The sequence below is a fragment of the Gopherus flavomarginatus genome, chromosome 5 (genome assembly GCF_025201925.1).
Source record: "Gopherus flavomarginatus isolate rGopFla2 chromosome 5, rGopFla2.mat.asm, whole genome shotgun sequence".
NCBI classification, from domain to species: domain Eukaryota; kingdom Metazoa; phylum Chordata; order Testudines; family Testudinidae; genus Gopherus; species Gopherus flavomarginatus.
In genome coordinates, this window is record NC_066621.1 from 6,838,100 (window position 1) to 6,852,731 (window position 14,632).

At 51.2% G+C, this 14,632-nt stretch overlaps 1 protein-coding gene across 11 annotated transcripts in view; it reads right to left on the reverse strand.

Moving 5' to 3' along the window:
- The window catches only part of CTNND1 (catenin delta 1), a 56,110-nt gene that overhangs the window by 14,571 nt on the left and 26,907 nt on the right, over positions 1–14,632 (reverse strand). For 9 of the 11 annotated variants that reach the window (XM_050955931.1, XM_050955930.1, XM_050955928.1 and 6 more), the window contains 11 exons: positions 14,154–14,272; positions 11,926–12,234; positions 9,919–9,990; positions 8,798–8,956; positions 7,978–8,510; positions 2,516–2,979; positions 2,248–2,431; positions 1,716–1,833; positions 903–1,056; positions 524–541; positions 177–245 (listed from right to left, as the gene is read on the reverse strand). In XM_050955931.1, the coding sequence (XP_050811888.1) occupies positions 177–245; positions 524–541; positions 903–1,056; positions 1,716–1,833; positions 2,248–2,431; positions 2,516–2,979; positions 7,978–8,510; positions 8,798–8,956; positions 9,919–9,990; positions 11,926–12,120 (1,966 nt within the window). In that variant the 5' untranslated portion in view covers positions 12,121–12,234; positions 14,154–14,272. The remainder of the gene's footprint in view (positions 1–176; positions 246–523; positions 542–902; positions 1,057–1,715; positions 1,834–2,247; positions 2,432–2,515; positions 2,980–7,977; positions 8,511–8,797; positions 8,957–9,918; positions 9,991–11,925; positions 12,235–14,153; positions 14,273–14,632) is intronic. The other 2 variants (XM_050955929.1, XM_050955932.1) reach the window with 2 other exon arrangements.

Here is a 14,632-nt window from a genome sequence, read left to right on the forward strand (position 1 = left end):
CCCAGAACTCGTGTGTGTCACGGCTTTATTACACTACATGTAATTAGTGGTCCGTATCTCCACCCCTCATAAAACCAGTCTTTATTTAACTGGCTTCTATTTAATGGAGTTTGAGATAAGATCACCAGGAGCTGGGTGAGGAGAGAAGGGTAGAGCAAATGCACCAGAGAATATACCTTTTGCAGGACTTGTTCTTTTGGGAAAGTCCACTGTATCGGCACCAGGCTCTTCTAGAGGTTTTTTCCCTTCAAAAGAAATGAAAAGTAAAGTAGTGACTACAAGGTATTAGCATAGCTTACTCCACCACCTCCCAGCCAGATTCCTCATTCCAGTTGCTCCAATTAGCGAGAGAATCAGAATAAATCTAGGGAGGTGCTGTTGGGACAGAGTGGGCATCTCCTACAGAGAGCATTCCTTAGCCAGTGTTGTGAACATCCACCCCACATGCACCCACTGGGAAGTGGGCAGAGGAGAGAACCCAAACTAACATGTAAGAAGGAAAAAAGACAAGGAGCGTACTCACCTCTGGAGAACCACTCGTCTATTGGTGAAGCGGAGAGAAGGACAGGAGAGATAGAGGAAGCAGGAGAGGAGAGATACCAACAGGATCACAGGGTGGTTTGGCAGGAAAGCAAGGGGGGGAGGGGGCGGGGAAGAGAGAGAGAGAGAGAGAGAGAGATGGGAAAGGCCTGAAATTAGTGGCGATCCTTCTGTCATTTCCCTGACAACACAGCATATCAACCCACCACAGGGCCCTGAACACCAAGGGCTAGAGATACAGGCAGGGCAGTCTCACTGCTGTCACAAGAGGTCTTGAGGAAAGCAGTGATTTAGCCTTCTTGCCAGGAGTGTTAGTGTGTGATAAGCAGCCTTGTTTTCCTCCCCACTAAGACAGGCATTACCTTTGCCTTTCTTGGCACCAAAGCAGCTGGCAGCGTGGGGCCCAGCATTGTTGGCGGGGTTAAGAGGCGTCTCCTGGTAGCGCTCGGCATGCGGGATCTCACGGTGGACTTGATACGATAGGTTCCGCAGCAGGCAGACACAGTTCTCGACCAACTGAAGGGGGGCGGGTGGGGGGGGAAGAGCGTCATTTACAGTGAGACACAGCTGGCTTACTGATCACTTGATACTTCAGAGCCATAAGGGATGGTGTGAAGGTTCAGAGGTCACAGGGAGGAAGGGGCAACTGTTACTTGGCTTAGGGCAGTAGCTCTCCAGCACTTCCATACTTCAGGCTACTGCTTAAGATAATTCCATCATTACATCCCCTCCCCAGCCTCAGATCCCCCACCCCACTGCTTGATCCTCAGATTGTGCTTTGCTCTATGGGCACCAAGGGCTCCCTCACCTGCTGGTGATCAACCCATGGACCAGTGTTTGGATACCATTAATTCAGAGCAGCCTCTACTTCCAAGCATAGAAATATCAATCCAGGCTTCAAACCATTCTGAAACTCAATCCCCACCTCCACCTTCAAAACATCAGGTGGTTCCGGAATCTCTCCTCCCCTCTTGGCCCTAGAAGAAAGCTGAAGCTGAAAAGGGGGAAGAAGAGTCACAGGAAGGAAAGGCAGTGACTGAAGACAGGTCAGTATTACATCTCTTCCTACAGGCACTGTCAGAAACAAAAGAAGAGCCAGATGCCAGCACAGGCACTGCTTTGGCTCCCGCAGCATGCTCCCATCTATTGGAGATGGGACAGTGTTGCTCCATTACCTTGCTGTTGCAGTCTTTCTGGCCAATCTCCGACTGGACAATGTATATCAAGGCATCCACCAATCCATCGCACTCACGCAGTTTCCGACGAGCCTCGCTCCTTTCAGAGCTCACGTTTCTAGAGGGGAATAGAGCACTGGAGGGTGAGACAGCCACAGTGGCAGCACGTCAGAGCATCAGAAGGACTAGATTGCTCTCATGTTCCTTCTCTCCACCAAGATGAACCACCCAAGTCTCTCCCTGACCTCGGGAAGAACTGAGCTAGACAAGCCATAAGAGGCACACCAGGGACTGATCATGCATTGGAGAGGTGATGAATACCTTCTCATCACCAGCACTACCACTGCCATGCAATTCTGCCTCTAGTCACCCAGACACCAAGTCTAGAAATCGCCCCCTCCCCAAAGAGCTGTGGTGAAGAAGCCGCCACCAGCCTCCCGAGGGTGAGAGGGCAATTCTGGTTACAGCACAAGCTCAGCCTGAAGTGCCACAGGCTCAGACACCACCTTCCCATCGCCACTCCTTCAAATACCTAAGGCAGCCAGCAGTGTTGGTGAGCACCGACCCCCACTCTATGTGGCGCGGCTTGGAGTCCTCGTTGGGCTCTCTTTCCCAGCCAGAGCGTGGGATGATGACCTCGTCAGTGAGAGCATGCAGCGCGTGGTCCACAATGGCCATCTTTATAGAGTCATGAGAGGAGAGATTCCACAACGTCCCTGAGACGGAGCACATGCAGCCAGTGAGATCAAGGCACTACACAGCTCCCCTTCCCCAGCAACCACTCCCAGACCACCCATTACCTGTGATGACCTCAGTGAGGTCCATGTCACGGGCCTTGCGCAGCAGCCGCACCAGGGCAGGGACACCATCGCAGTTCTTGATAGCAATCTTGTTGTCCTGGTCTCGGCCAAAGGAGATGTTCTTGAGGGCCCCGCAGGCCCCATAGTGTACCTCCTTCTTGGGGTGGTCCAGCAGCCCCACCAGCACCGGGATGCCCTTCAGCTTTCGCACCTCTGTCTTCACCTTGTCGTTGCGGTAGCACAGGTGCTGCAGGTAAGCCGCCGCGTTGGATTTAACTGCGTCCAGACGGAAATTCAGCATGGCAATCACCTCAGGCAGCTCTGGCTGGCGCCAATTGGCTGGCAGGGGCCCTCCCTTCCGCAGGCTGTCCAGGCTCGCCAGGCTGCCGCGCTCATGCTGGGCCAGTGGGGCCCAGTAGTACTGATCAGGGGCCACCTCATCCACCAGCATATCCTCATAACTCCTGCAGAGGAGAGAGGGAGGAGTTAGAAAGGGGAATAGGGCATAAGCTCCATGAAGGGGAGCGGACCTCAGTCTCCAGCCCCTAGCGCTGGGAAACAGCAGAACCAAAGAGGTTAACAACAGAAGTTCCACTGAGACACTGGGACTCTGAGAATGCTAGAAACCATACACCTCTGCACAGGTAGTATCAGCATCCCCTCATACAGGACCCCAGGACTAGAGAGCTCCTTCCCTCTGTCTTCATGGTTCTTGGCTTCTACAATGAACCATTTCCACTGACAATTGCGGTGAAGGCAGCCAGATGTGGGTTTTAGTCTGCTAGAAGCTGGACTGTGGCCAGACAGGTCAACGCCCTCTTCCCTTCAGCCCTTCAACCTAAGCCATGTGATAGGAGCAGCTTCCTTTGCCTGGACAGATAAGTGTACAATAGCAGGACACATTGCCCAGGGCAAGGACAGCTACTCTTTCCTCTCTGCCCTTTGGGGCAGCATCTTACTAGACTCAGACTCTAGGACTGGAAGGGACCTCGAGAGGTCATCCAGTCCAGTCCCCTGCCCTCATGGCAGGACCAAATACTGTCTAGACCATCCCTAATAGACATTTACTAGGCTTATGGTGCCTGACTCAGAGCCCTAATCTCAGTCAGGACACCTGGGTGTTACATCAGTATGTCATGACTAACCTCAGAGACCCTAGAAACACAGACACAGCAGCTCTACTTTCTTAAGCCAGGGAAGGGTCTGATGAACAGTTCCATCCTCTGGCCACTAGAGGGCAATGTAAATCCAGATAAATCAGACTGAAACAACCTATTAGGTCATTAAGCCTGCTCTCCCCACACTAGGGAAGGATCACTCCTATTTAGTATTCTCCAGAGCCTTGGCAGGCTGGTTCTAAATGTTTCATGCAAAGAGGACTACAGTATTACAGAGACATTAAGTTGGTACAGACTCCTGTTAGGTAGCTGGGTCAGATTTCAAGGGTACCCAATTCCTCTGGGAACACAATAAATAGTAAGAGTGATGACTGTTTTGATCCAGCAGCAGCATCAAAACAGTCAATTCCTCGCTTTCCCAGGAGTCATTATATAATGACTTTGAAGATACCAACACACACCGCTTAAGTGCAAAATTGCTTTTGACAAAATACTCTGAGAAGCCAAATATGGACAGAGATGTTTTCACATAACTAATGTTGAAGTGTTCGCCCCATCATCTGGGGTGGGGGTGGCAGGGACTTAAAAAGGAAACAAAAAACAAACATTCTCCCTGAACAGAATGTGGCTGAGATCCTGGCCCAGGTGCTAATGCAATACAAAACAAAAAATTACAGTGTTCCTACACGGGGACTAGCAAGGGAAAAGCCTCTACGAATGTCAGCACTGGAGTGAGACTCTGGAGATTTCATGTCAGTTCCCAGTCTTGGCACAGACACAGTCACCCTGGCCAAGTCCCTGCACATCTGGGCTACCCCTCTTCTGCAGAGTGGAGGAAGAGTACTTCTCCCCCATACTTTGACTTGGCCTGTTTAATCACACGACAGCCCTAATCTGTTTCAATCCCTACAACGTTGAAATTAAAATTTATCATCCCAGGCACAAAAATATACTCTTACTTGCCTGCCCTTTTATTATGAGAACAGAAAAGCTATTTGTCAAAAGAAGACAAATGGACAAAAATGATTTGCCCATTTGTAACTTGGACTGCAGATCTAAGAAGCCTAGTTTAAAAGTAAAGCCAGTCTTAAAAGGCATTGCAGTAAGAGGCTGTTTAAAATGCCTTGCACATGCAGTACCCATACAATGCAGTGTTCACACAGATGTCAACCAGGCCTGAAACATACCAGCACAGTTATATTAGTATAAGCACTAGTATAGACATACCTATACTGACAAGAACTTTTACACCAGTATAGTTTGTCATAGATCTAGTGTAAGCTATGCCACTACAAGCTATTTTATGCCATGCTGTACAAGCTGCACCTACACTAGGAGGGTTTACCTGCAAAACTTTTCTAGTATAGACAAGACCCCAGCTAAGTCCTGTACCTTGAATCAGCTTTGCCTAGAGGAGTATTTGACTGATCGTGCAGCTGTTTCTTTGCATCTGATCAAGCATAAGACATGCCCACTCTTACATTACAACCATGGATTATCTGAAGGGTTTCTGATTCCACTCACTGGTGAACATGCTAGATATGTATTAACCAGAAGGAGTAAAGGTCTGATCAGTGGTACAGCTTCAGGTCAGGCCAGTTACTCCTGTTGGGGTGGCAATTCTGTTTGAGAGTCACCCTCGGAAGCCATCAGTGGTTACCCTGCAATCCTGTGCCCCACAGCCATGTGATACGGTGACAAGGTGTACAGATAAGACTGCAGAGGGTGACGTGACAGGTAGTGACAAAAGACTGAAGCTCTAGCGCCACAACACCTGATCTCAGTAACAAGCAACACTGTACAGTTTGTTCCTATGCCATGGCTGCAGTCAAGACTGAGTACTCCTTAACTGTTACACCTGCTATCTCCAGTTTAGCTGAGTATTAAGCATTCGCCCTCAGTTGGGCTGCACCAAGACACTGGCAGTTCTGAATGCCTCTTGCTACTGTGAAAGGTCAACTTGTTTCTATTGACTCAGGACAGTCCAAGTGTTTCCATGGGAAAGTGAAGGAGGAAAGAATTTATCATCTACAGTGCTTTGATCTCATTCAGTTTCGCATGCCGAGGTTTTGTGCGTGCTTAACAAGTTGCAACTAGACATGCAAGATGGACCCATGTCCGTCATGCCTGATTATAGCCAGTGGGGGGGGGGGGAGGAGCAGGAGAAGAGAAGGGATTGTTAATGACTTCCTTCAGGAGGGCAATTCGCCAAGCACGCTTCAAAGTAATGTTTAGGACCTTGCTCAAAACAAACATCTTGGGGCTGTTAATCATGCCAGGTACCATCCCCAAAAATGGGAGATTTGAGACAAAAAGGTAATTGAGATAGTGGTGATGAGCCAACCACAACAAGGCTTGGATTCCATGGATTTCTGTGATCTATCAGCCAGCCAGCCTGTGGATAAAACAGAGCCTGTTCCACAGCTAGGGAGCTGGAGGACAAGGGCATGGCAGCCATACAGATTCTGCAGTTTGTGACACCAGTGATGACAGTACTGCTAGCTGCTAGGTTCAAGGATGTGACATGAAGCGACCCTTCAGTGAGTTCAGTCCTTCCCAGATGAGAGCCCATGGGGCTGTGCTAGGAGATTGGGGCATGCTCTGGGGAGAGGAAGCAGAGTTCATCTAGTGCCCCTTCCTGTTTGGTGTCTGCATGAAGCCACCAGGGAGCTTGAGAGTCCTTTGCAGGTGCTGCAGCAACCCCAGAACACCTGTCTGTATCATTACTTTCACTGAGTATGGATCTTACAGCCTCTCACTCCTCCCAGACTGACAGTGGGGGACCTAGCTGGAAGAGAGGCTGCTGTTCAGCCTAGATAAGGCATCAAGATGTCAGAGGCCAGAATGGCTGCAGACGAGGTTACTCAGAAGAGGTTTCTCATTCCCAGTCCAGGCTCAGGACTAGCAAGTTTGATCTCTCTGTGCTGAGTGACAGGGCTTCTAGCTTTTGGAATTCATTCCCCTTGGCAGCCCAGAGCCAGAGCTAAAAGACCTTCAGGACAGAGAGATGCAAGCGGGGTGAACTGGATGCTGAACCAGGCCTTTATAGTTTCATTCTCTGCAATCAAAGACCAGCTCTACAGCAACATGCATGCTAGGAATTTTACTGAGCATTCAGCTTTGGGGCTCAGATTCCCTCAGACACAGCAGCACCAAGGTAGTAAGTAAACCTAGAACTTCTCTGCTAAAAGGAGCCAAGACACTTGCACAAAGCCAAAGCCTTTCCACAGGGCGTGGGTCCCCCCCCCGCCCACACACACACAGGAGCAGGTTGGAGCATCAAATACTTAGATATTATCTAAGTGCACGCAACAACTTCCTGTGGGGATGTTCCTGTCTGGTTCCCTTCCTTACATTGGCTCCTCCGTTTATTCTGTGTAACAGTACATTAGCAGCCCTCCTAGGACAATAACGTGTCACAGAAGCAGCAATGTCAAACTTTTATAGGACCCCAGGGTGCAGTCAGCCAGTCAAAAAGCAACACTTGGCTAATCAGCTAGGGAAGTGACTGCTCTGCACAAGGAACAGGGGAACCAACTGCTATTGTCAGATTTGACTGCTTCGTCCCCACAGGGTGTTCCTTCAAGGGGCTGTGCACCCCAAGTCAGCCACCTGCCCAAGAACGAGTCCTCCCCAGCCTGAAACCTCACATCCTAGGATCCCAACTCAGTGGTAGCTGCAAGTTTAAGCCATCGCTGCGCTGAGAAATTTGCATCTACATCGATGCACAGAAACAAAGGATTTGGTGCTGTTGTGCAGCGGCATGAACCAAAATGCAGCCTTTACTATCCAACTATTATTTTGTTCAACCCAAGCAGATTCAGGCTATAGGGCCAGGCTTAGAGGAACAGAAACCCCTGCCGAACTGGCAGGGCGCATCTTGACACAATGTGGGAGAGGTGGCGGGGGGGTGGGGGGGAACACCACCAAGGAGTCGCAGGACTCAATCAGTCCCTGTCTCCCTCATTAAACTTTGCCCACCAACATCAAAACCATGGGGCAAGCTATCAAGAGACACTACATCCAGAACAAAAGCCTGTGGACAGTGCACGACAGCTTTGTAGAACTCATTGCTGCAGGAGGTTAAATGATGCAACTGCATAATTTCAGAGTCAACTAGATGCCATTTGGGCAATCTATGACAATTAGGCTCAGACACTGGAGTAATAACCACAGTCCCAACAAATACACAAAGCTATTAGTAGTTGCCTCATGGAGATACACACCTTTGTTGGAATCGCCCACTGCTGGGCACTAATGGGGGCGGGGGGGGGGGGAGAAAGGGGCACATAATACTCAGAGGACAAGTGGTCTGCTACAGTGCATAAAACCTACTGTTCCTACCTGAGTCGCCGCCTGGGGTCTGAGGGAGTCCCTGCCCGCCTGGCAGTGCCATAGTCCGGCATCATCCCATAGTCCATGTCTTCGTAGCCAATGCTGCGCTGGTCGTCTTCCAGCCCATACGGCTCTGGGTGAAAGCGGTTCAGGTCCACGTTGCTCCCCCCTACCCGCACCTGCGGCTGGGGACCGTAGATATCCTGACGGCTCGGGGCCCGGTAGCCATCCATGGTGGGGCGGTAACGTTCATCGATACGGGTCACACGGGACAAGCTGCCATAGCTGTGGTCGCTGCCAGGGTAGCCGTCCTCATAGGGACGACCGTAGCCATCTGGGTAGTGATAGTTGCGGGGGAGTGTGGCAGTGCCAGGCTGGCTCATGTAGCTCCCAGGTCCCCCATTGCCATTTTTACGGAAGTTCCTGTCCACTGTCTGGATGTAGTTATTGGAGATAGGAGAACCCTCCACAGGCAACCCATCTGGCCCAACGGGGACCTGCTGTACTGTCCGCGTGGTCACAGTCTTCACCACCTTCTTCACCTGAAGAGATAGGGAAAAGGATATGCTCTCAGATCACAGATGCAAGGGCTGCTGATGTCCCCTAATCATCCCAACTCCCCTGCTATCTCAGGCCTGGACTCCCAGACTCGGCTTGTGCCCCTCCATCTCAACCAGTAGCCCTCATCCCCAGCCTTAGTTAACAGTGCTACAGAAACAGGCCGGATAGAAAGTTTAGTGCATATGCCATCTCACCAACCCCAGGGGAGGGCAGGCCAGATCAACACTACTGAATAAAAGAAAGGGGACTGTCTTGTCCCGTCCCTTACCGTGGTCTCTGTGCGCCGGGTGGTCCCATCATCAGATGTCTCCACAGAGACAACAGACATGGCGCCCTCTGGGTCCTCCTCCATGGTATATGTCTCCTCCACAATCTGGCCTGGGTCCTGCATCCTGGGGATCGTGCTGTAGAGGAGGTGGCTGCGGTCCTGGGATGAGGAAGAGCACACCAAGTCAGCCCAGGCTGCGAACAGTGCCAGATCCCACTCGCAGGAAACAGTGTTTCTGTGACCTTACCTCTACCTGTACTGTCTAGGCAAGGATGCACGGAGCCATCTCCTGGCTAGAGCAGCATTTCCAAAACAATGGGTCGCAACCCACCCGTGGGTTGTGGGAAGAATCTAGGTGGGTCACCTGTCATTGCCCTCCCCACCCTCAGAGGCCCCAGAAGCTCTCCCAACCCCATTCTCACTGTTGCTAGGCTGGCACAGTAGGCACTAGCATCTGGGGAGCAGCAGCCTGGAAGCAATGGTGGCCAGACCGGGTGGGGGTAGGGGGAAGCCAAGCAAGGTGCTCTCCTCAGCTTGATTTGGGGGGGTGGGGGAAGACAGATTGCACGGTCCCCTTGTTGGGAGGGAGATCTGTGTCATTTGGGAGGTGGTGGATAAAGGAAATAAGTGTAGCAGGAGACCTTAGAGTTATCTATCCACAACATAGTCAGGGCAGGGAGGGGGGTTCCCTCCTCCCCACACTTTAAATGGAAACCACTGGCTACAAGAGGAGACTGGTCCTGTGCCGCTGCTGCCCCCCACCTCCATGTATGTGGTTGACCGGAGAGCCCAGCTCTCCAGCACATAGACCAAGCCCCATCCCTCCAGCTGCCACTACCTGGGAGGAATGCCCAGGATGAAGGGATTTGTGGTAGGGTTTTCTACCGAAAGTCAGAAAGCATCTATCCAAAGGAGAGAGGCTTCCCTGGCACCACTCTTGCTTGCTGGTGGCTGCAGAGAATGTACCACGGCACAGACAGGGGTGGGGAAGCTTTGCCAGCAACACCTAGAAAGACGGTCCCTTCCACAAGGAGGAAAGACCAGCCTCTGAGCCCCTGAACTCAGGGCTTGCCCCCTCACCCCCAACAAGAGGTCCCAGCTCCTCCCAGAAGTCCCTTTACCGGTGGTCCGTTGAGTTTCAGATCTGGAAATTTCTGCCTCTCCAGGTCAGCATCGCCCAGGAAACGGCCGTTCTGAAACAAGCCACATCAGCCCATTATAATGCTTCCTAGTCCATTACCTCAGATGCATTGTCCTCTTGCCTCCAAGCAAGAAAGGCCAGGCCCCATGCCCTTGAGGTTAGTGCCCCAATCCACCTTATGAAGACTGTACGGACTGTCTCATACCCTAGTCTCAGTTCCAGCCTCAGCAGCGGCCAATTCCAGTGCCCCAGAGGTTAGCAGCAGGTAGAGGTGGTAAGAGCAGCCAGGACGATTCCATGCCCTGAGATCTCAATGCCCTTGGTGAAGTGACAAGATCTGGGCACGATGCTGCAAAGGTTGGAGCTACACAGCCAAGCAAGAGACTGATGTTGTTCCCCAGTGCAGTCTGGGGAGTCCCCAGGAGGAGTTAATAAGCAGCCATCTCTAGTGCTCCACCCTCCAGACATCCCAGTGCTCCACGTGGCTGCCAGACTATTCAGAACTCCATGTACCTCCTACCAGAAGGGCTAACGCTCCCTTCTGAAAACGCACACCCCAACTCCACCAGAGAGAGAAGAAACAAGACATTTCACATCTTCTTTTGATGGGGAAGCCACAGGCCACCAGAGAACACATCCCAGGATCTCAGGGAGATTAGAGGGAACAGCATGAGGAGTAAAAAGCAGACCACAGAGTGTAATGGCTTTTCACTGCCTATGATCTTCACACACACTCACTTCTCCTCCCACTTACGGCCCAGGGAACTGTTCCCCCCTGCCCCGCCTCTGAAGAATATAAGTTCACTTGTCTAACTCCAGTGTGGCCTGGGAAGTTTCTCTCAGTAGCACCAGTATCCTCAGCCAGACAACCAAACCCTCTGTGCCCGACATCGCCAGTGCAGCTGTCCTCTGGCCCTTTAAAACAGGGCACAGAAGGTCTTGACTTCTACCTCTTAACAAAACCCAACAGAAGATAGCCACAAGACCAGAAAGGAGATCAAGCCAGATCCACCGCAGCAGGGAGTACAAGTTAAGAGCCCTGGTGACTCAGGCAGACTCTCCCTTCATCCCCTCCTCGCACTTGCCCTGTCCCATTTGACTATTCCATGTTTAAAGGTGGAGCCTGGGACTTCAGAATAGGGTACTGAGCCCCTAGGTCTCTGCCACAGACACCTGCGTGACCCTGGGAAAGTCATTTGATCTTTTGGTCTCAGTCCCCCCATCTGAAGCGATGGGGATAACAGCAGCTCTGCCTGCCACACAAGGCTAGGGGGATGGATAAATACACTGAAGATTATGAGGTACCCAGATACATAGACAGTGGGGGCCACAATCACAACATTGGTGCAGCAGCAGATGGGGGGGGGTCAGGGAGAAGGGGGTGTGCGTCACACGCACTTAATTAGAGCCCAGAGTGCCACTCAACCCCCCCCCCCCCCGAGAGTTCCTGGATTCTGCCAGCCACATCCCCAGGGTGGGCACATTGCAAAACAGGCATCACATCACCAGGTTAGAGAGGATACCAGGCAAGCACCCCAGCAGAATAGAGATGCCAATACCTCCTGCCTCACAACTAGTTACAGGGCTTTTGGGGCAAGGGAGCCAGAGGCCCCTGGTTTTCTGGGCCGGGCTGCACCTGTCATGGAGTCCCAAGAGTCTACAGCACTATGGAGACTGGCCTATGTATCTGTTCCCCAGCACACTAATCCGACACTCAGATGTATTGGGAGCCCTCCATGAATCAATGATGGGTCAAGCAATGCCACCTCACACCCCTAGAGCTGCAGTTCATCTGGTAAATTCTTACAGCAGTTACTCAAACCCATTAGGTGTGGAGACAGCTTCTCAGTGAGGGGTGCCAGTTGGGAGAGGGAAGGCCAGATTGCCAGATACTCCTCCCGCGTCCACCATAGTTCATGCAGGAGCAGCCATAAGGGCTCTGCCGAGCCCCACGTGCCCACCACTCCCTGGGGGGGGGGGGGGTTACCTGATGCCGGCGGGTGAGGGTGCCGTTGGCCATCGTCTGGTTGGCGTCCTGCGGGGAGACCCGGACGCGCTCCAGCTGCGCCGAGACGTGGCGCCGCTCCTCCTCCAGCGCCCGGGTCAGCTTCTCAAACTGCGCCTCCTGCTCCTTGACGGAGGCCAGGATGCTGGCAGTTGACTCCACTTCCGAGTCGTCCATGGTGATGAGGGCCCCACACGGGGGGGAGGGAGGGAGGGAGCAGGGCACGGGGTGTGTGAGAGAACCAGGGTCAGATGGGTGAGGGTGGGGAGAAAGAGGGGAAGGAGCCCCTCACTTCATGACATACAGTTGAGGGAAGGAAGGAGAAAAGAGATCAGAGGAGACGGATGAAATATTAATCCCAAGGCCAAGTTCTCTCAGCACTCAAAAGAAAGAACAAGTATCATTTCTGCCACCCTCCCCAGTGGACAATAGCAGCAGCTGGCCCAGGGCAACTGTCCTGCCATACATGGCAGTGTCACCTCTACTACTGGTTTCAGAGTAGGAGCCATGTCAGTCTGTGTCAGCAAAAACAACAAAAGAATCCTTGTGGCACCTTAGAGACTAAGATTTATTTGGGGATAAACTTTCGTGGGCTATAACCCAGTTCATCAGAGGCATGGAGCGGAAAATATAGTAGGCAGGTATAAATACACAGCACATGAAAAGATGGGAGTTGCCTTACCAAGTGTGGCAGGGTCAGTGCTAACGAGCTAACTCAATTAAGGTGGAATTGGCCTATTCTCAACAGTTGACAAGAAGGGGTGAATACCAAGGGAGGGGAAAAAAAAAAAAAAATCACATTTGTAGTACTAATAAGGCCAATGCAATCAAGGTGACCCATTTCAAACAGTTGACAAGCAGGTGAGAGTATCAGCAGAGAGAAATTTGTTTTTGTAGTGACCCATCACTCCCAGGCTTTATTCAGGCCAAATTTGGTGTCCAGCTTGCAAATTAATTCCAGTTGTGCAGTTTCTCATTGGAGTCTGTTTTTAAAGTTTTTGTTGTTGAAGATTTGCCACTTAAGTCTGTTATTGAGTGTCCAGGGAGACTGAAGTGTTCTCCTACTGGTTTTTGAAGTTTATAATTCTTGATATCTGATGTCTTTTTTTTTGCGCATAGAGACTGTCCGGTTTGGCTCATTAGCACTAAAACACACACTTGGTAAGGCAACTCCCATCTTTCCACGTGCTATGTATTCATACCTGCCTACCGTATGTTCCACTCCATGCATCCGATGAAGTGGTTTTTAGCCCACAAAAGCTTATGCTCAAATAAATTTGTTAAGTATCTAAGGTGCCACAAGGATTCCTCGTTGTTTTTGTCTCTACTACAGGAAATCCTGATCTATGCACGCCGCTGCTCCTGCCCTCAAGTCTAGGAATGAGGCTTTTCAGTTTTCCTTCTTTGACAAAGGCCTCACCAGAATAGGATCTGTACAGGCAAGGCAGTTCTCTATGCCCCTGCCCCAGCCCTACCAGAGCCAATCATCTCTCCTCTGAAGGGATCCCCTGGTGGATAGGAAGGGAGGCAACCCTGACCAAGAGAGAAGTCTGTGTAAGTAGCCTAGAGGGAAATCTCCAAAGCCTGTAGTGCTTAAAACACTCACATTTTATTTGAGGGGCATCTAACACTTCCTCTCATGAACTGGGGGAAGGAAGGGCGAGTGACAGTCATAGGACAGGTGGTGATAAGTCCAGCTGGAAGGGAGAGAGGAATCATAGGCCACTCCACCAGCTCCAGGTGAGAAGAAGCCCTCTAGGGAGGTGTTTTGACAGCGGTGCGCTCTGGTAAGGGGAGAGGCTTCTTGCCACCTCATTCACTGATGGAGGCAGAGTGCTGCAGTTTAGAGGATTACCTACTTGCCAGTCTATGCTAATTCAGGCAAGAGTTTCACAAACCCCATAAGACACTGTTCCCCTAAGGGGTCCCTCCCCCATGAGGAACATTCAGCTTCCACATTAATTTTAGCTGCTTTTACAGATCCAGACTAACACGGCTACCCCTCTGATAGTTTAGATAATATGAATCTTAACCTAGTGAGACCTATGACACTAGGACAACCTGTGAGGAAGGTCTGTGACCCTAAATCCTAAAAGGGCAGGTGTCGCACTGCCCTCTGACCCACCTTCTGTATTTGAGAATTACATATATTGAAAAAAGGAAGAAATCAAAGATTTTAATTAAATATTAAAATAGTTTTCCATACACACCTGTAAGGAAGGAAGGTCGGATTTGATTGGCTAAGGCACAGCACAGCCAGGTCTAGATGAAAAAAATCATGGGAGAAGCAGCCCAGCCACCATCAGTGAGGAAGCAGCAGGGAAGAGAGCTGTAGGCAGAGTCAGGGAAAATAAGAGTGAATATAACGAAGGGAAGGAGGAAGGCAGGCAACAGAGGGCAGTCTGGAATTAAACAGGAGTGAAGCGGGGAGGGGGCATGGAATTGCTCAGTGTGACTGTCAAGTACCATTTCCATCCCCTTCTGCAAGGGATTGGGATGGTCATGGGAGAAGAACGCCTCATCAGTGGGGGCTCCTCAGGGCCAGCATCCAACACAGCAGATCTTTACTTCTTGCTGCAAACTGGCTCTGACCAGACCTGCCGAAGTGCTGCCTACCCAATTCCAAAGATCACCGGTCCCCACTACCTCACAGCGTCATCCAGATGCACACCCACCAGCTCACCAGGCA